Source organism: Tenebrio molitor, chromosome 3 (genome assembly GCF_963966145.1).
Source record: "Tenebrio molitor chromosome 3, icTenMoli1.1, whole genome shotgun sequence".
Lineage (NCBI taxonomy): Eukaryota > Metazoa > Arthropoda > Insecta > Coleoptera > Tenebrionidae > Tenebrio > Tenebrio molitor.
The window spans coordinates 21,351,761-21,371,660 of record NC_091048.1 but is presented as its reverse complement, the minus strand read 5'-3'; the positions used below and the strand labels follow the sequence as shown (position 1 = coordinate 21,371,660).

At 35.3% G+C, this 19,900-nt stretch overlaps 3 protein-coding genes across 5 annotated transcripts; 2 read left to right on the top strand and 1 right to left on the bottom strand.

Moving 5' to 3' along the window:
* Window positions 1–2,000: 2,000 nt before the first annotated feature.
* On the bottom strand, window positions 2,001–5,427 carry Nsun5 (Nop2/Sun-like domain containing protein 5). Its single transcript, XM_069043484.1, has 5 exons — window positions 5,220–5,427; window positions 4,899–5,163; window positions 3,739–4,001; window positions 3,399–3,687; window positions 2,001–3,347 (listed from the first exon to the last, which is right to left on the bottom strand). Exons 1-5 carry the CDS (start codon window positions 5,334–5,336, stop codon window positions 2,077–2,079), a joined length of 2,205 nt encoding a protein of 734 aa, XP_068899585.1. The 5' UTR covers window positions 5,337–5,427; the 3' UTR covers window positions 2,001–2,076.
* A 125-nt stretch (window positions 5,428–5,552) lies between these two features.
* Pi3K92E (phosphatidylinositol 3-kinase 92E) lies at window positions 5,553–11,297 on the top strand. 2 transcript variants are annotated; one of them, XM_069043482.1, is made up of 13 exons: window positions 5,553–5,684; window positions 5,781–6,068; window positions 6,120–6,345; window positions 6,396–6,863; window positions 6,916–7,100; window positions 7,154–7,387; window positions 7,446–7,639; window positions 8,596–8,758; window positions 8,809–9,041; window positions 9,093–9,692; window positions 9,743–9,885; window positions 9,937–10,373; window positions 10,422–11,297. In XM_069043482.1, the coding sequence occupies exons 2-13, from the start codon at window positions 5,904–5,906 to the stop codon at window positions 10,548–10,550; spliced, it is 3,177 nt and encodes a 1,058-aa protein (XP_068899583.1). In that variant the 5' UTR covers window positions 5,553–5,684; window positions 5,781–5,903; the 3' UTR covers window positions 10,551–11,297. The 2 variants fall into 2 exon arrangements, with proteins under 2 accessions (XP_068899583.1, XP_068899584.1); XM_069043483.1 differs by having other exon boundaries at window positions 5,574–6,068.
* Window positions 11,298–11,424: 127 nt separating this feature from the next.
* On the top strand, window positions 11,425–19,898 carry w (eye pigment precursor family transporter white). Of its 2 annotated transcripts, none has more exons than XM_069043485.1 (10): window positions 11,425–11,679; window positions 17,458–17,689; window positions 17,744–18,392; window positions 18,445–18,613; window positions 18,669–18,830; window positions 18,886–19,017; window positions 19,074–19,302; window positions 19,353–19,458; window positions 19,504–19,675; window positions 19,723–19,898. In XM_069043485.1, the coding sequence occupies exons 1-10, from the start codon at window positions 11,623–11,625 to the stop codon at window positions 19,822–19,824; spliced, it is 2,010 nt and encodes a 669-aa protein (XP_068899586.1). In that variant the 5' UTR covers window positions 11,425–11,622; the 3' UTR covers window positions 19,825–19,898. The 2 variants fall into 2 exon arrangements, with proteins under 2 accessions (XP_068899586.1, XP_068899587.1); XM_069043486.1 differs by lacking the exon at window positions 11,425–11,679 and adding an exon at window positions 14,986–16,017.
* Window positions 19,899–19,900: the final 2 nt, after the last annotated feature.

The following is a 19,900-nucleotide window of genomic DNA, read 5'->3' as shown; positions in this document are numbered from 1 at the left end:
TTGTACCACGTAAAATACAAATTTTGGTGTTTTTTAAATATCATAACAGTCCATTTAGGGCTTTCAATTTTCAAAAAGTGTCTTAATTACCTACGTCGCGATTTATATCAAAAATACAGGTAGCAATTCTGTGGAATTTTATCTAGGAGGAATTTATTGTTTTTATTTTTCTAACCATCGTATTAAAACAATTTTTGATATTTTGTTAAATAGGTAACTTTCTTACTTTTCAAGGCGGCATATTTAATTTGATTATTGCAAACTGTGATTTCAGTTTTCTGCTAACGTCTATCATCTTCAGTTGCTACATGGAACTTGTTAACCAACATAAGTCAACAGGTGGTGCATCTTCGATATGTGAACAGGGTATATATTTATTGTTGAAACCCCTTATTTATAATAACTACGTTATAAATGTTTGTTGATATAATGTGTATTTTATCTGTTATACTTTTGTAAATTGCTTTTTTGTGTCATATACAAAAGGTGTCCTAATTAAGTTTAAAATTATTAATACTCACACTAAAAAGATAAAGGCAAACGAATAAATCAAATATGATTAACGTGCAAATTAAAAATAAACGAACCACATTCTGATAGGATTGTAACACAAGAATATATCATTTAAGCTGACGCTTTATTTAGGTTTATGATGATGTATGGCTTAAAATCTGGAAATTAGATTAGGTAAGATTTAACCAACATTGTAAATTATAAATGAATGTAAGTAGTACCCAAAGGAATCAAATTGCGCACGCACTACACTGTTTAATTAATTTCCAGCTTTATTATTTCATGTCACAGATGCCGAAACATAAGCTCAACAAAGTAAAATCGTGAACACTGCTCTTTTATGACTCTATATGATGCAGCTGTAAAGGCTTCAATCGATTAAAATTTGCATAGGAAATGTTGCCGCGAAATATACCGAATGTAGGCAAATATACTTTCAGCTGCAATAATTAACTCCATAAACGACAATAAAAAAAAACTTTACCTATATTTAGTAAATGTTATGCGCATTTTTAATAACTGTACCTGAAACAGTTCAAGTGTCGCGCCAACCTACAAAAATTAGAGAAATGTGAAACGCAATCATTAGATCTAATAAGCAATAAGTGCACAAATCCTCACGCGAAATACTTGTAGAGCTGGTATAAATTGCAACGATTCCGCGAACACCAATAATTTTCTCTAAACAGCACGCTCACCCATGTACGAATTAGAACTTCACTTTCAACACAGTAAACCGATCTAGCCCATGCCTTGACCTTCCAATAAACTCAAAGCTTGGCCAGTGGACTTGAAAACGAAAGCTCGTAACACAGATTTAATCGAACTTCGCCTTGGCTGGGTCTCCACCTCGTAAAATATTCACATGCGATGCAGACCGTTGGTGCTTTACTTTATCCACGATTAGTCATGTCTTCAGATGAAACATGAAATGGTAACACCTACATTTCGAGATGTATTTATGATGCATTGAACTAAGTACTCTCGCTTAATTAATTTGGAAATAGCAGCGTCATAAATTATTCGAGATTTATGTGCCGGACAAGTTACAAAATTTGGTTTTATTTATTATGTGACATGATGCAATTCGTCATCATGGTAGATTACGACGAAGAGAACATTTTTTACGGGGAAACGAAAAACAATGGTGTGTTGTACGGCCATATTATACCTTGCGTGTTGTTCTAGAGCGCTAAATAGTCGATGTGAAATTATAAAGTAAGGTAAAAGCGTCTACCACGCTAACTACCAATCTTAAGACAAAGTTTTGTGACCTCAATTGTTGTATTAAAATATTGGAATTGCCCCTTTAATTATAACAATCTGGAAGGAAACAAATCTACAACTTGTTTTCAAGCAGAAAAATTACACATGTAAACTTGGTGCTTAATTTTGGCCAATTACTATGACCTGAAAAATATTTTGTGTCAGTAGTTGACCGTTACAAGTCTAATCGCATTGTAAAGGACAAAATTAAAAACAATATATTGGCATAAGGCTTTTTTATTGACCTTTTATTTATAAAATAAAGTTTTCAATTGCAAAACTGTATAGTAATGAAAGTTAACAATTCTTCTTCTTATTTTTCTTAATTGGATGAAGTTCTGCCTCTGTAACATTATCACTAATTGTCGTCTTTTCTGACACCTTTACTTTATGTTTGTCTTTTTTTTTCTGGCGCTGTACCATCGCTTCCTCCTCTTGGTTACTCTCTTTCAATTCGCTTTTATTTTTGTGTTTCTTCTTTTTATTCTTTTTCGTTTCCTTCTCGGAAACATCTTTTTCAAATTGTAAAATTATATTACTAGTTTCTTCTGATTGCGACTCATCGTGATGTTTGTGTTTCTTCTTCTGCTTAATCTTACGAACCATGTTATTATCTTCACTATTTATGAGATTTACGTCATCACCAAAATTCACGACATCATTATCAAGCTTAGACTGAGATGAATTTTCTTCTTCGCTACAAGCTAATTTACTCTTCTTTTTCTTCTTTTTTTTCGGTACATCAACTTGAACCTCTTCTTCTTGTCCATTTTCTTGACCATCATATTCTTCTTGAACATGTTTCTTCTTACTTCTTTTTTGTTTCTCAATTTTTTTACTCTCAACGTTGTTATCAGATGCTCCATTTAATTCTTCACTTTCACTCAGTAAAAATTTCTTCTTCTTCTTTTTGGGCACATATTCTTCTACATTCTCTCTATCATAAAAATTCTTTTCATGTTCTTCTTTTTGCATTTTATCTTGTTCTCCAGATTTATGACTTCTGGTATTATTATCGAAATTTGTATTTTCAAAATCAAGGTTGTCATATTCACTTTTCATTTCTTTTATATTATTTTTCCCCTTTTCACCTTGCTCATTCTGTCGATAATCACTACCTCCATCAACGTCTCTTGCAGGCCATTGTTTCCTGTTTTGTCTCCTAGACGAGAGTAGTCTATAATTTAAAAATGGGTTAGTTTCTCCTTCTGCCAGTCTCCCAAACACAGCAACAAAAAATCCACTGGTCAAATCTATGTCCGGTCTGGCATATAGACAGTAACGTCCGATATCACCAAACTCGGAAGAACCGAAATTCTCCCATTTGTTCTTCACAAGTTCAACAGCTGGTACCAGCCTGAACTGGGTGCAAGTTTCCAACACTTGCCTGACAACATCTTCGTTTTCTTCAGGATAAACTGAACATGTCGAATAAACTACTCTTTTCACATTCGGAAATCTAGTTAAGGCGTGTCTCAAAATTGTTATCTGAAAAGCTGCCAATTTTTCTAGACGATTACGGTGTTGGTCAGGTTCTTGTTGTCCAATTTCTATTCTATCAGTAATGCCTAAATTGTTTAAACACAATTAAAAAAAAAATCCCGCTAACAAATAAATACCTGATCCCGAGCAACTTGGGTCTACTAGAATGTATTCGACTTCTGGACATTCTTTCGCCGTCAAAGTTGTCACGTCAACATTTAGCATATCGACGCAGGTAGCTCCAGAAGATTCAACTATTTTATTAAGAGTCTGGAATCTCTTTTTACCGATTTCTGTAGCGTATATTTTTCCTTTGTCTTCTATTATCGCGGCACATTGAGTGGTTTTCATTCCAGGCGCTGCACACATATCCAAAAGTACAGATCCAGGTTCTGGATTTAGTATATGCACGGGCAGACAACTAGCCTAACACAACGAAATTTATTCAATGTCGAATAAATCAACGTTCTTGGTTACCTTGTCTTGTAAGATTATGCTACCGTTCTTGTACGCCGGGTGTTTATGAAACTCTGTTTTTGGGGGGAAAATCAGTAAATACGGAACGTGCAAATCTATCATGAACTCTTCTGGACCTAGACTTGACACGGCGTTTAAAAAACCTAAGTAGTCGTCAACATCGGCATACCGTTTCAAAATCCATCCCTCATTTCTAAATTCTTCTACAGCCTCGTTCACCGATATTTTAAGCGTATTGACCCGGACATATCTGGGTTTGTCAACTAAAATTTTTCTTAATTACACATCATTTAGTTTAAAAAAATGTTTCAGTTTATTTGAAATCCCTTTCGCTTTCAAATTTACTTGATAGAAAAACGCGTGTATTGTTGGTTGCCTAATCGGACATATTTTTCTTTAGTTTTCATAACCCGAGATTTTCAAGGGCGTAGCAAAGGGGGGGGCCAGGTGGGCCCGGCCCACCCCAGAATCCTTCTGGCCCACCCCAGAATAAAAGTAAAACACATTAAAAACAACATACATCTGCAATATCTATCTATCATTTGTCTGTGGTTTAAAATCTGGCCCACCCCAGCAAAAAATTATTGCTACGCCCATGGATTTTACAATTATAACAATTCCGTTGGATGTAAAAATAATGAAAGTGTAAAATTATCTTCTAATAGCTTTTATTGTACAAATACTGCATTTACATAGAAAACATTTTACACTTTACATTATATCTAAATCCCTAATAAAAACATGGAATGAATAAGTTATTACAACTTATAATTCTAGAAATACGTAAAAATTAATCTTGTTTCAAATTTACATCACTTCTTGATGTATCTTGAGCATCAATGGGATTTCCATCATCATCGTATTCTTGCTCATGATACGCTATATATGCATAGACCATTATAATAAGATTAACTGTAACAACTGCAGCAAAAACTGACCACACAGTATTTGCATAACCATCTAAGTGTAAATACTCGCTCAAAAAATATTTAGTTCCATAAAAGGACCCAAATGGTAATGTAAACATTAAAAAACTGAAGAACAGAAGCAACATTATAGCTTTTGTAGCTTGTCTGGTGTGTGGTGGAAGAAATGGTTCATTGTCTGTATTGACATCTCCATCCATGATGATACTGTAAATAAACAAATTAATTAATTACCTTGTTCTACTTCCTTGTCATCGTTATAAGAAACATCACTAAGGTGCGCTTTTAATATCTGCTCATAAGCCAAGATTGTTTTGACTGGTTTTGATTCACCAGCTAGGCGCTTTTTGCCCCATAAAAGTTCTGTAACTAAAACTTTTGCAAGCCATGGATCAAATCTAGGCTCTTTAACCAAAAGTTTCGACTTTTTAAACAATTTTTCAATGTGATCAGTTCGTTGAAACGTGTGCACAATCAAAGCGTACAAAGCTTTAATATTCTGAAATCAAATAAATTTTAGAAAAGCGAGAAAAGCGCCGTAACCTCAAAACTTACAGTATGCTTGCCTTCGTACACAAGTTGTTTAATGCTGCCTTTGCCTTCGCTTACTTCTTTCGCGATTTTTGAGGCAACTTTATATAAACGAGGGACTCTTATTGAATGTTCAAACATTATTTTTACCTTTAAAAAATATTTTCTTTGAGCTTTTCCTAGAATAACACCCCACGTCACGTTTTTTCAAGATACCAACATAACCAAAATTCCCCAACATATTTTTGTAACAAAATAAGTTTTATACAGAACCTGTTATCAAATAATGTTTATAATTTTTAACAAGTCTAACCCCAGTTTAGCCGACCGTACGTAATATTCAATAAATACGTAAAAAAATACAAAGTAAATCTGAAAAAAAAAGAATCTGCTAGGGATTTTTCATGTGGATAGTATGCAAGATTGTTGTTTTTATGGGCGATGGGTGTATGATGAAAACGATACAGGGAGATTAATTACAATAAATAGGTAAATAAAATTATAAAGTGATTAAGAGGAAGTGATTGTTTCTGCGTATATTTTGTGTTATTGGCGTCGGCAGTATGGGAGTCATTTAATTTATAGGTTAACCGTTACTTTAAGTTCTTGAAAATGAAGCAGCAAATTTTCCCAAGGAAATAAGTTTAACACCGGAAATTCTATTATCTATTAATTTAGAATAAATTTGTGAATAATAATGAAGTAGTGATGCGAGAGAACAATCCAAAAATGGTTCCAATACCACGGGAATATTCCCCAGATTTCTGGTCCTTTGACCCAGAAGATTCAATAGAATTAACATGTCTGATGCCTAATGGGATTGTAATTTTACTAAAAGTATCCTACAATGCCACCCTATCGGACATCAAAGAGGTATGTCTTGTTAAAAATCTTTTTTTTTTGTACTGTTTTGGTCACTGTCAGGATCTCTGGGATGAGGCTACAAAATATCCTCTACATGGAAAGCTGCACGACATGTCTGTGTACGTTTTCACGTGCATTAATAGCATGGCAGAACGTGAAGAACTTCACGATGAGTCAAGAAGAGTTTGTGATGTAAAACCAACATGCGCTGTCTTAAAAATCGAGTGCCTTGGAAATGAACCAGACAACAAAGTAAATGTCCAAATTGGGCATTTAATTGGAAGAAGTAATTTGTCTCAACAAACCAATAAACTTGTATTATTTTTTTCATTCTAGGTGTTAAGGAATTTGATGAGTTGAATAACCCTGAAATCAATGATTTTCGCTTTAAAATGAGGAAACTCGGTGATGAGATAGCTCAAAAACGTTCAAAATATACATGGTTGGAAAAACTGTATTATCAATTTCCACCAAGACTTTGTCCAAAAAACAAAATTCTTCCTGAAACATGGAATCATAGAAAAATTAAAATTGCTACAAGATTTGAAAACAATGAAAACTCTTTTACATTTAGCGTTTCCCCATTAATTAAGCCCAACAAGTTGCTTGAAATGATTTTAGTGAAAAAAGCAAATATCTTAAATATAAGAAATGAGAGGTGTAATGATTATGTATTAAAAGTTTGTGGACAAGATGAATATCTAGTAGGAGATCATCACATTATTCAGTTTCAGTATATTCAGGATTCTTTATCGAGGGATATAACACCGATCGTAGTGACTGTGCAAGTTGATAATGTGCCAGGTATGTTAATTAATAATGCAAGTAATGATGTGTGTATTGTGGAATATTACAGTCCATGTTGATAATGATTATGAATGTGTGGATAATTTTGATAATAAAAAAATGAGGTCAACTTACTCAACTCTGACATGGAGGAAAAGAGCAAAGTATAAATCTGCATGGAATATTACTAAAAAGTTTAGCGTGACTCTGAATACTGTGAGTGGTATAAATTGTGATATGAAGAAAACTAATGAGGTAAGAGAAATAAATTTCCAACATCAAAAAAGTACATATTTAATTTTGCACAGATTGGAATAATGGCAGGACTTTTTCACGGGGGAAAACCCCTTTGTGAAAGACTTAAAGCTTCCACCCAACCTATAAACGAAAAAAGTGAAAGTTTTTTTAACGAGACTTTAATCTTTGATATACAAGTGTGCAATATACCAAGAAATGCAAAACTGTGCTTTTGCATTTATGAAGTTCCTAAGTCTAGTAAATTAGTTAGAGCAAAAAAGGGCAAAGAGTATGGGAATAATAAGGTAAATGTACCCTTCTCATTGAGAATAACGTCGTCAATCATTATTATTTGTCGCACAGGAGTCGTTTACTCCTATAGCGTGGGCAAATACGACTGTCTATGATTTCAAAAGTCAACTTAAAAATGGTGCAATGACGCTTTACATGTGGACGTTCGCGAACGATATGATGTGCGAGGATGTTTTTAACACTCTAGGAAATGTAGTTAATAATCCAAACAAAAGCGCAACGGCTCTAACACTTCATCTCAATAGGTAAGAGATCTTGGACAAGAAACTAGAGTTTTGTTTTGCGATTATATTTTGTTATTTATGTTGGGTTATTATTTTGTGACGGATCAAAGCTAATTATTTCAAGGAAAAGATGTTTGAAAAATATTGTAACGACTCGTTAGTATTCATGAAATTTTGGTTTTGCAATAGTATGCCAGATTGATTAGCTTAACAAGTAGTAGTAGTGAACACCCCTATTTTACGAAAGATGGACTCGTCCGACTGTTATCCGTCTGTAATGCGTGCACCCCCACCAAATGTCATATCTCAGGCCGGCACTACTCTAACAAGGAACTTGCATGCGACCAATTGTATTATAGAGTATCTAATTATAGTTACTAAAGCTGTGGACTAATAAAAGCGCGTGATCGTCACGTCAGTTTTGAACGACACTTCCCCAGTTTTGTGTTAAGGGGATTGAAGTATGACAAACTTTACGTTTTCAAGGAATGGCGACCTCTACAACGTTTTGTCTCAATATCTTGTAACATGATCTTTTATTGTTGTCACGTGATCACTCCACTCCACATATTGAGTAACCGCAGTATAGCTTGTCATAAAGATGCGGAATATCATCTGACGAGTACAAGTTGAGAATAAGGGCTTATTTGATACGTTATGGTGCACTTTTCCCAAACTCATAACATAATCCATGCAATATCACGACGCCACTGGACGCGCGGAATGGTACCACCTCAGATTCATCTCTAATCCAATAATTCTACTTCAGACAAGGAAAGGTCATGTACCTCTTTGTTCAAAACAATGTACATAGTGATATGATTATTAGTGTGACCTTAAAAAATATGTTTGTATCGTTATGAGTAACATAAATTAGTCATGGATTGTTTTTTATATTTTACTTAGCAGTTCCTAAAAGGAAATGAGGCATATTTCTAAATATTATTGTAATAAAATTTCTGTTGCCGCCATTCCAGTTTCGCGGAAGATCAAACAATTTATTATCCGATGCCGGAAGCGATGTTGCATTTTTCTCGAGAGGTCAAAAACAAGTACGTCAACACCCCAGTGGACATAGAAATCGAACATTGCTACAAAATTCTCTCGGAAAACGACAATTTGTACGAGGTCCACGAACAAGTGAGTTGCCGTTTAGTCGCTGTACAGGTTTTAACATTGATACAATATAGGATCGAAAAAATATATGGCTGTTGAAAGACTATTGGAAAAAAAATTACCCCGAAGTATTACCCAATCTCTTGTCTTCGATCGATTGGGACACCAGAGAAGCTGTTAGCGAAGTAACAGCGCTTTTAAAAGACTGGCCTAAACTTCCCCCGGAGAAGGCTTTAGAGTTGTTAGATTATGCATATCCAGATCAAGGAGTCAGGAGTTTCGCTGTAGAATGCCTAGGAAACGTCAGGTCTGTATGATTTCACTGCAAATTACGGTATCGTTTGCAACGCAGTTTCAGTGACGAAGACCTCCTACTATATCTTCTCCAATTAGTACAAGCAATCAAACACGAAGTGTATCTAGAATGTGATTTAGTTAAATTCTTAATTAAGAGGGCGTTAAATAATCAAAAAATCGGTCACTATTTATTTTGGCATCTCAAGTCGGAGCTGCAAGTGGCCTCCGTGTCGATACGTTTCGGGTTGATTTTGGAGGCCTATTGCAGAGGCAGTCAGGAGCATATGCCTGCGCTGTTGAAACAGTTGGAGTTTCTCGACAAGCTGAAAAACAGTCGAGAGCACGTCAAGAACAAGAGCAAAGAGAAAGCCAAGTTGAATTTGAAAGATTACTTAACCGAATCCCACATAGATGAGACTGTACAATCGATAAGGAGTCCGTTGGACCCCAGTCATAGGTGTTCTAAGATAAAACTAGATAAATGTAGAATTATGGATAGTAAAATGCGGCCTTTGTGGATCGTCCTCGAAAATAACGACACGTGCGGCGAAGACGTGTACATAATTTTTAAAGACGGAGATGATTTAAGGCAAGACATGCTCACCTTGCAAATGCTAAAAATTATGGACAGGTTGTGGAAGAGGGAAGGCTTAGATTTAAGGTTCGTGCCGGTTTAAATCTCTCCGTGATGGTACAACAGTTTTATTTCAGAATGAATCCGTACAATTGCATATCGTTAGCAGATAGAGCTGGTATGATCGAAGTAGTATTAAATGCGGAAACTATAGCGAATATTCAAAAGGATAAGGGAGTGTTTTCGGCCACGTCCGCCTTCCGAAAAGGCTCGATTTTGGGTGAGTCCTTTGCATTTGTGTTAATTTTGTTCCACGTCGGTGATTTTGCAGCTTGGTTGAAGGACTACAATACGACTGAAGCGGCACTCAACAAGGCCATAACCGAATTTACGTTATCATGTGCAGGCTATTGTGTGGCGACGTACGTCTTGGGAATAGCGGACAGACATTCGGACAACATCATGGTGAAGAAGTCGGGTCAGCTCTTCCACATCGATTTCGGCCATATCTTGGGTCATTTTAAGGAAAAGTTCGGAATCAAACGGGAGAGAGTGCCGTTCGTGCTCACTCACGATTTCGAATACGTCATAAACAAAGGTCAAAAGAGCGCGTTGGAGTTTAAGATATTTCAAGAGTATTGCGAGAAGGCGTTTTTGATTTTGAGGAAGCACGGTAATTTGATCCTATCTCTGTGTGCTATGATGATATCTACAGGACTACCCGAGTTAAGTTCCGAAAAAGATCTCAATTATATACGAGACACTTTGGTAAGGTCTTCGTGTTTTTGGAATTTCGTAATGCGGGTGCGTTTCCAGGCTCTGTCTAAAAATGAAGAAGACGCTCTTAAACACTTTAGGGCTAAATTTGACGAAGCCCTGTCGAATTCTTGGAAGACGTCCCTCAACTGGGCCTCCCACAACTTAGCGAAGAATAATAAAGCATAATTTAGTTGATTTTTAAGTTGCCAATGAAAGTGCCAATATATCTACTAATTTATAAATTAATATTATCATTAGAAACGGAAGAATCAAATTTTGTACATATTGTTAATTTCGGATTTAGTTGTAATTGTAACGCGAATTTTATATTGGGGTAATTTTGTAAAAATAGGTCGAGGAAATATCAGGGAAATTGGAGTTTCCAAAAATTAGTATCTTAGGACTGAAAGCGAAATGCATAATTTTCTTCTTTTTAACTATATTAGTTTACTGAATTTCGTTACACGACCATGACAATAGCCGCGCGCATTTTGCTTAGGACAACGATGCTTAGAATGATATTTTAGAAGTTACATCATTTTTTAACCGAGTAAAGATAATTTAATGCCACGCAATGCAATTTTTTAAGTCGTACGTAAATATGTACATTTTCAAATTTTAATTAGGTCAATATAGTTTTATTGGTACAACACGCGTGATTTGGGTTTTATAGAAAAATAGTAAAAAGGGCACATGCAGGTGCACGTACATATTGTATTTATGATAGCGATTATTTTTGTCTAGGGAAGTTAATTTAGATACAAGTTTTTTTGTCAGTTCTGTCCAAGAAAGTGATCCAAAACAATCCCACTGAAAAAAATAGCAAGGTTAGACAAAAACCGGAAGTGTTTTAATTTTATGATACTGCGCGATTTATGTACAAATATTTAAGTTTTATTAAGTGTAAGCTATATCAAATAAAATGTGTCTTTATTTTTTTGTTTTTTTTCATTCGAAATGGTGTGAATTTTGTGCAATTGATTAAAATGCCGGGAGAGGGTAAAACTGTTGAAACCAGTTAGTGCAAATAAGAAGCTTTACAGTGGGGAAGACATACGATATGATCAATGAACTAGTGGGTATCAATTTACAAGGTGTCTCAATTATTAATACAGTCTACAGCCAGCGTTTAAGTAAATAATCATTGTTTCAAGATTATTTAAATAAATAAGAGATAAATTATCTTATTTGGAAAATATTTAGAAGTGAACTACTTTTTTTATTTCACACAATACTACAGTTTTGATTTCACGTGAAAATGGACGATGAGAGGAAACCTCTCCTGGCGGATTCTCCAGCGAAAGTCATACAAAATGTAAGTTTTTCCCACAAGATTAGATAGTGCAAATAATTCATTAGCAAACTCACCTAATACATAGAATGTGCAACTTTGTTAGAAATGTAAATAAATAAAATATGAAAACTTATTAAACCTGTAGGTAAGTAGCGACATTTTAAAACATGTAATGAGGATTTTGCACAATTTCAATTATTAAAACATTCAAACTGGTTTTCACACGAGTGATTTGGTTATTTTTATTATTAGATTGTAGATTTAATATTATGTTCAACAAAAATATGGAAATACCGCTTTTTGCATGAGATGAATTTGTTCATGAGCGTGTCAGGAAGCGTAAGGCAGCTGCACAAATGAAAGAAACATATTTCATCTCTAGTAAAAAGTTATATTATTATCTATAAATAATACAAACATTACAAATCAGTTTAGAGTGTGACGATTTTTGAGAAATAAGCATAAAATATAAATTTAATTGATTTTTCTATTCCTATTGTATAATATAATACTGTTAATTGTTAAAGTGTTTTTCATTAGATAACAGGGTTCATCACCCACGGCCCGTTGAATGATAATTGCAAAACTTACGGCAAATATCACAGCAACTATCGGGTGTTCATTTAAATTTCCAGTCAAAGTTGGCGTTGAAGAGTCGATTGTGAACGCACCACTCGTCTAAAAACACAAACAACGGTAAGTCGGTAAGATTTAAACAGCCGATCCGTAATCCGTAGTACGTTCACAAACAACTCTTCAACGCCAACTTTGACCGGAAATTTAAATGAACACCCGTTATAGTTTATAAAGTCCAATCGCAAATTTTAATGCAATGGTATCAAATATCGGGTGTGTCAAAAAGGACGGACACCAAAGAAGGTACACAATTTAGGGTAATCATGGAACAAGAAGAAAAAAAAAATTTTTGCTTTCGGCCTTTTGTTAACGGGCAAGAGTTTTTGGAACTAAATTACCTGTGAAACTCTATGATCCTGTTAATGATGTGGGAACATAATTGTATGTGTCAACTCTCAAAGGTGCCCTCAACAGATATCCAAAAATTCCTTTCACGAATCCGTTCGAAATCTGTTTCTTCGTCAGTGTTAAAAATGATGATATTTGGTGTGAGGGAGCAGTTTTTAAACGCGGTAACATTGCGGACGTATCCTAGCAACGAAAAAACAATACCTTTGTAAAATACCTAAATCCTAAATGTCAATTAAATTATGACCGACGATTATGACAGTTTTCAAAATGACTTTTACCGCAGATGAATATTGTACTTAATATGTATTTAGCTTTTGGTGTTGCAGAAAATAACGCGGCATTTAGCTGCAAAGACATACACCATGCGTTTTGCTAACGGAAGCCATTCCAGTGTGAATATTATTAGGCGTTTTGACCAACAATGGAGAGAAAAAAAAATGTAACCATGATAACTACATACGGTAGCTTTTAGTTACGTATTCCATTTTCATTTTCACTTTCTGGGAACTGAAAGCTACAGAACATTTTTTGCTACAAAATCGGGGTCTATGTTATGCAACGCTATGCTACTGAAACGTTTGTCCGTTCTTTTTGACACACCCGATATAACGGGTGTTTTTTTTTTTAATTTGGCGTCGAAGTAGGCGTTGAACTGTCGATTGTGAACGCACTATACAGGTAACGGATCACGGATCAGCTGTTTAAATCTTAGGCTTTTACACGAGTGGTGCGATCTCAATCGACTCTCCAACGCCTACTTCAACGCCAAATTAAAAAAAAAAACACCCTTTACAAAGTAATCAATAATTAATCATTGTAAAACGTCAGGTTCAGTTTGTCTAATAATGAAACTTATTTATCAATTATTCATATAATTCAAGTTTACTGTTTAATGTTTTATTGATAATTTCAACTTTTATTTGCAAACGTTCGATATTATCATACTACTTACGATCGATAAATAAATCGAGTATTATTATAAATAACTAACATGGTTTAGTTGGCAGGCCTAGTTTAAATATTGCTGTTGTCAAAGACACATTTTTGAGTTGAGTTGAGAAATTTTACGGTTGTCAAATATGTACAGCAATATTTCAGCTACCGCTACTAACTGAATCACGATAGTCCTAGCCTACTTTTTTCTCGATCGCACTGTACGACAAACGCTTGTACTTAACGGGTGTTTTTTTAAATTTGGCGTCGAAGTAGGCGTTGAACTGTCGATTGTGAACGCACTATACAGGTTACGGATCACGGATCAGCTGTTTGAATGTTACGCTTTTACACGAGTGGTGCGCTCTCAATCGACTCTGCCACGCCTACTTCGACGCCAAATTTAAAAAAACATCCTTTATAGTGACAATAGTTTTGCACGTACAGTCACGGCCACGGAATTTCGTCAGTCGTTGTAATTCAACTGACATGAGCTGTACCTAAACCGGGTTTTATACAACAGGTGATTATTAAAATTTTCACTTGGAGTTGGCTTTGAACGAGTTTATAACTGATTATAACTTATTTGACTTATTATAACTTATTTTTAAAATAAATGGTGCTTATTTGAACGAGTTTAAAATTGATCATAACTGATCCATAGCCAACACTAAGTGAAAATTTTAATAGTCACCCGTTATTTTTAACCCCACATTGGATTTTTGACATGAATGCTACTGATGGCATTTTGATTTTTATTGTGCGTGACAGAATTTCTTGAATGTCAGTTATAATGATAATAAAGCTTAGGCTACACAAGTTTTTTCGAATTGACAATAAAGTTACTGGCGAAATCCGTGGCCGTTACTATACTAGGAATTTTGAAATTTTTTTTGATGCTAAAGTCTGTTAGATCATGTTTCATACGTGGTTAATTAATTAAGGGTTAGAGTTTTTAATCCGAAATAGATTTGTACCGTCGAAGCTGGAATACGCTGCATTGATACAGTCACCCTGTTATGATAAACACAGTGCGTTCGTAAAGATCGGAATAAATTCGATAAAACTGTATGGGCCAGTTTATAGAAAGAGAATTAAATATTAATTCGAATTAAATTTTAATGCGCGATTAACCCATGAATCCGGAACTTCGATTGGTTCAATCTGATCACGTGTCCAGTTAATATTGTATTTGATTACGATTAACTTAATTTCGGTTCTGTAAACTGGCCCTATAAGTATTAATTTCTGAGAAAAATCCTCGAAGAGGTTAACTTTGTTTTTAAAAAGTGCATATTCTTCAGTACCTTTATTATATGCTTTTCATCTCCTAGTTATAACGTCATCAATATTATTTTTAAATGACAACCCCCACTTTTTTCTTCTTTTTCTGATAGGCCTTCGTACTAGCTAAAGCTAAACCATTAAAAATTGGTATTCACGCACAGATAACTGTGCGTGAAGTGGGTTATTTTCATAACAATGTGTAAAATGCACACATAAGCTTTCCTGTTTTTCACTTCACACACTGTTTTCTATTAGTTACCTAGCAACATGGTCACTGCGTTGATACCTCAGATTTCCTTCAAAAATTTTAATTTTAAAATTCAATTATAGAAAAAATATTGTTTATATTTCGTGCGCCAAAGACTTTTACTGCGTCGACCTGCGTCTCGGCGTAAATGAACTTTTCATGCACAAAAAACATTCACTTCACGCACTTAATGCCGTGTGAACACAAATTACTGATTGAGTTGGCAATAAATTCTGGTGACTTTTGGTGACTTTTATGTCATGTTCCAACGAGAAAACCATTTTATTAATAAAAGAATACAAAAACCAAGACGTTTAAATATGAAATGTATACCAGCTGTCAATAGTGTCAATAAAACAAACTGAAATAGGTACAATTCAGTCTTGAAAATTTCATGTAAAATTTTTTATTGCCAACTGAAACAGTTATTGTTGCTCACCCTGTATAAAAATAACTATTTAAGAAAATGACAAATTTGACTTCAAAAATTTAATTTAATTTTTATTGTAAAAATTTTAATTGACCTCAAACAAAAACAAACAAACATCTAAGGTTAACAATAAAATTCAAGGCAAATGTTGAAATTGCGTCCCGTCAACCATTTAACACTCATCGACACTTTGTACACTGCGCTCAATAATGTCAGGGGTTATTTGTTCCGTTTCAGCGCGAATCAAAAATGAATTTGGGAACGGTTTCAACAAAACTTATGTTGGGCACCCATACTCTGGGTAATATAGAATATTAAATTGATCATATTTAGAATTCAAAGCAGATATGAACCGTAAAAGGAAACAATTATATACCTCCGCCGCATACCTACATAATGTATAGTACCTAATTCATCATTTGATTAGACCGCAGTGTCTTTATTCAATGACTGTGTCGAAATGGATAGTGAGGAGGTAAGGTGATATTTTTCCATTTATTGTATGAAGAAGCTTTTTGGCTTCTTCACAAACTTCGATTTAGTACATTTTAAGAATTTTTTATATGCAGTTGCTACTATTTAATGAATACAAATTTAAAAGTAAAGTTTCTCAAACAGAATGTTTATATCATATCAAGATTTAACAATTAACTACACTTACAAAAAAAACACAAACATTCGATCAAAGTGATTAAAGTTGGTTCCTCCTGATATTTATATGTTCATGTTGTAATATTAACGATATAATTGTGATTTCGCAGCAAAAAAATTACTGATTAACAGTTTACATATGCAAAATAAAGGCTGTTTTTTTAAAATTGGCGCCGAAGTTGCCGTTGGAGAGTCGATTGAGAACGCACCGCTCGTTTAAAAACACAAACAACGGTAAGATTTAATAGCTGCTCCGTGATGCGCTATGCGCATTTACAATCGACTGACGCCAACTTTGATGCCAAATTTAAAAAAAACACCCGTTATACAGCCTGTCCCAGAATTATCTTCCCATAGAAAACAGGCATGTTCCGACACCAAAAGCGACTCCAAGATGACTCAAATAAATTTTCCTGTAGCTCACATACCCGAGTTATAAAGTTGTCAATTTCACTAATCCCAGAAGCTTCTCCTCAAGTATTACTAAAAAATCAGGTTGCTAGGTAGCAAAAATAATTATTGATATCGCAACAATCAGCGAAAAGTTTACTTGGAATTTTGACTGGAAACCCCGGCAACGCAAAATTGCGGTCATCCTATCTGGATGGTGCTCAACTCTGATGGTCAAGTTTAGGATGTCTTTTCTCGATTATCCTTGAGATAGGACTTTTTTTCTTTAAAATTCAGATTATCATATTTACCCAAATACTGCCCTTTTTTCTCTGGGGAAGCAGTTCTGAGACACCCTGTATAACGGCCTTTGGCGAAATAAGATATAAGATAAGATCATTACATCAAACGTCTTATTGTACTTAGATGACCATGTTAAGAAATAAAATTTCTTAGGGCCAGTTTACAGAAGCGGAATCAAATGAGAGATTAATTGAACACGGGATCAGATTGAACCAATCGAAGTTTCGAATTCATGTGTTAATGGTGCATTAAAATTTAATTCGAATTAAATGATTTAATTCTCTTTCTATAAATTGGCCCTAAGTCTTTTGCTTTAATGTTATGGAGATTAAAAGATGAATGTCCTTCGTTTTAAAGTAAGTTATCTTTGCCACCAAGTAGAATTATCGAGGAAGAGAACTGTAAACAATATTATTTTTTTGGCTCTCGTAACAATGACTTGCTTTCAAAACGTTGTTAATAAAATTCCAACCAACATTTTTGTTGGCTCTCAGCCTGGAACAACTGCACATATTAAAATAAATATAAACATGCAGAATTGTAATGTTGTGTATGTGTAACATCCTTTCAGAGCGATAGCACAAGCTCGAGTACTTCGTTAAATTTAACAAGCGTTAAAATCCCAATATATGGGACGCATCCTCAACCAACAGGTATAGTCATTCCATCAGAAGAAAGAATAACCTACAGTTGGAGTGAGCTGAATGTATTTGCAAACATCACTTCTCCATCTAATTCGAGAGCCTTCTCTTTCTTCAAAAACAAAAAGAACCGGCCGCAGAAGAGACACATTTTAAAAAATGGTTCTTATGTGAATTTTCCCACATCCCACGATTAATAATCTTCTGGTTTGTCAGTGTCTGGAGTGGCATATCCTTGTGAATTGCTGGCAATCCTGGGTTCAAGTGGAGCTGGAAAGACGACACTTCTTAACGCCTTAACATTTCAGTCTCCTTCCAGTATAGCAGTGTCTGGAATCAGATGTGTTAATGGTGTTCCAGTAGCACCAAAAACGCTTACAAGCCAATCAGCATACGTACAACAAGACGATCTATTTATCGGAAATCTTACCGTAAAAGAGCACCTCGTTTTCCAAGCATTGCTCCGCATGGATCGTCACATTTCCTACACTCAAAGGATGCGAAGAGTCGAAGAAGTCATCTTGGAATTTGGCCTAACAAAGTGTCAAAACACACAAATTGGAATCCTAGGCCGGATTAAAGGAATTTCAGGTGGTGAAAAAAAGAGATTGTCTTTTGCAGCGGAAGTGTTGACCAATCCTAAGCTGATGTTTTGCGACGAACCTACTTCCGGTCTGGACTCGTTCATGGCTTTCACTGTCATCCAAGTACTTAAAAGTATGGCGATGGCTGGTAGAACCGTCGTCTGCACCATCCACCAACCATCTTCGGAACTGTACTCTCTATTTGACAAGCTCCTCTTGATGTCCGAAGGCAGGACCGCTTTTCTAGGGAGTCCAGAAGAAGCAGATATTTTTTTCAAACAGTTTGAACTTGTAAAAGTTGTCTGATTTTGAAGTAATCGCGTTATTTTGTAGACTGGAAGCTCCATGTCCCAAAAACTATAATCCAGCTGATTACTTTATTCAGTTGTTGGCAATAATCCCCGAAAAGGAGGAATCGAGTCGTCAAGCAGTTAATATGATCTGTGACAAATTCGAAAGATCAACAATCGGAGTCAAACTCGCTTTAGAAGCAGGGAGTACCGTAATCTACCTTCCGTGTCCAAACTGTTCCATTTCTGTTAACTTGTCACTTGTAGGCTACAGATAATAATTACCAAGATGTTTGGCTTAACGGAGAGACCACCAGAAGCCCATACAAGGCGTCTTGGTGTGCCCAATTCAGGGCAGTACTGTGGAGATCTTGGCTCAGCGTGGTCAAAGAACCTCTCCTGATCAAAGTCAGATTTATACAAACAATTGTAACGGATCGCTTCGTCAAAACTTTTTCTTTTCTCAATCGTGTAAACATTGCAGATAATGGCGCTAATCATTGGAGCCATTTACTTCGGACAAATCTTGGACCAAAACGGAGTGTTGAATATAAACGGCGTCCTGTTCATGTTTTTGACTAGTATGACGTTTCAGAATGTTTTTGCCGTTATTAACGTGAGCACAATCGCTCTATTTTATCTTCGATCAAATCATCAGTCAGTCACTTTCAGGTCTTCTGTACTGAACTGGGTGTTTTTCTGAGAGAACACCGCAACGGCATGTACAGAACTGACGTTTATTTTTTGAGCAAGACACTAGCCGAGACTCCACTCTTCACATTCGTCCCAATAGTTTTCATCACAATTTGTTACTTTATGATTGGACTGAATACAACAGGACCCAGGTTCTTTGTAGCCGTCGGGATATTAATACTCGTTACACATGTAGCCATCAGCTTTGGTGAGTAATCGCGTTTTACGGGGGCCCAATCAATTGGATTAATTCCGTAGGTTATTTGATATCCTGTGTTTCTTCTAACGTTTCTATGGCTCTTTCGATTGGTCCCCCATTGATGATTCCGTTTTTGCTTTTTGGTGGCTTCTTTCTCAACGTTAGGTAAGAAGTGTGTTGCTAGTAAACCGTTTAACTTCGAAATTTTAGCTCCATTCCTGTGTATTTCAAGTGGTTGTCATATTTGTCGTGGTTTCGATTCGCAAACGAAGCTCTTTTAATCAATCAATGGAAGAACGTCACAAATATAGAATGCCCCGTTTTGGAAACCGAATGTCCCAAAGACGGTCACATTGTTTTAGAAATCTACAACTTCGCCGAGGTAAACAATTTAAATGTAAATATGTTGTACAAACACAATCTTTTCAGGCGAATTTTATCACTGATATTTTGGCTTTAGTCGTTCTTATCTTTGTATTCCGGTCGGTGGCCTATTTTGCTCTGTTGCTTAAGACTTATCAACGCAAATAGATTGTATAATGCTGCAGTCGTTTATTGAAACAATACCTTGTAATTAAGATTTAATAAATTCGTAAGAGACGGAACA

Excerpts from the sequence above, each read along its gene's own strand:
- Nsun5 (XM_069043484.1), bottom strand. The coding sequence starts at position 5,336 with ATGTTTGAACATTCAATAAGAGTCCCTCGTTTATATAAAGTTGCCTCA. Across the intron at positions 3,688-3,738 it reads GCATAATCTTACAAGACAAG|GCTAGTTGTCTGCCCGTGCA; the intron begins GTAACCAAGAAC and ends TCGTTGTGTTAG. Across the intron at positions 3,348-3,398 it reads CCCAAGTTGCTCGGGATCAG|GCATTACTGATAGAATAGAA; the intron begins GTATTTATTTGT and ends TAAACAATTTAG.
- Pi3K92E (XM_069043482.1), top strand. The coding sequence starts at position 5,904 with ATGCGAGAGAACAATCCAAAAATGGTTCCAATACCACGGGAATATTCC. Across the intron at positions 6,864-6,915 it reads GCAAGTTGATAATGTGCCAG|TCCATGTTGATAATGATTAT; the intron begins GTATGTTAATTA and ends GGAATATTACAG. Across the intron at positions 9,886-9,936 it reads CCGAAAAGGCTCGATTTTGG|CTTGGTTGAAGGACTACAAT; the intron begins GTGAGTCCTTTG and ends GTGATTTTGCAG.
- w (XM_069043485.1), top strand. The coding sequence starts at position 11,623 with ATGGACGATGAGAGGAAACCTCTCCTGGCGGATTCTCCAGCGAAAGTC. Across the intron at positions 11,680-17,457 it reads CAGCGAAAGTCATACAAAAT|AGCGATAGCACAAGCTCGAG; the intron begins GTAAGTTTTTCC and ends ACATCCTTTCAG. Across the intron at positions 19,676-19,722 it reads AAATCTACAACTTCGCCGAG|GCGAATTTTATCACTGATAT; the intron begins GTAAACAATTTA and ends CAATCTTTTCAG.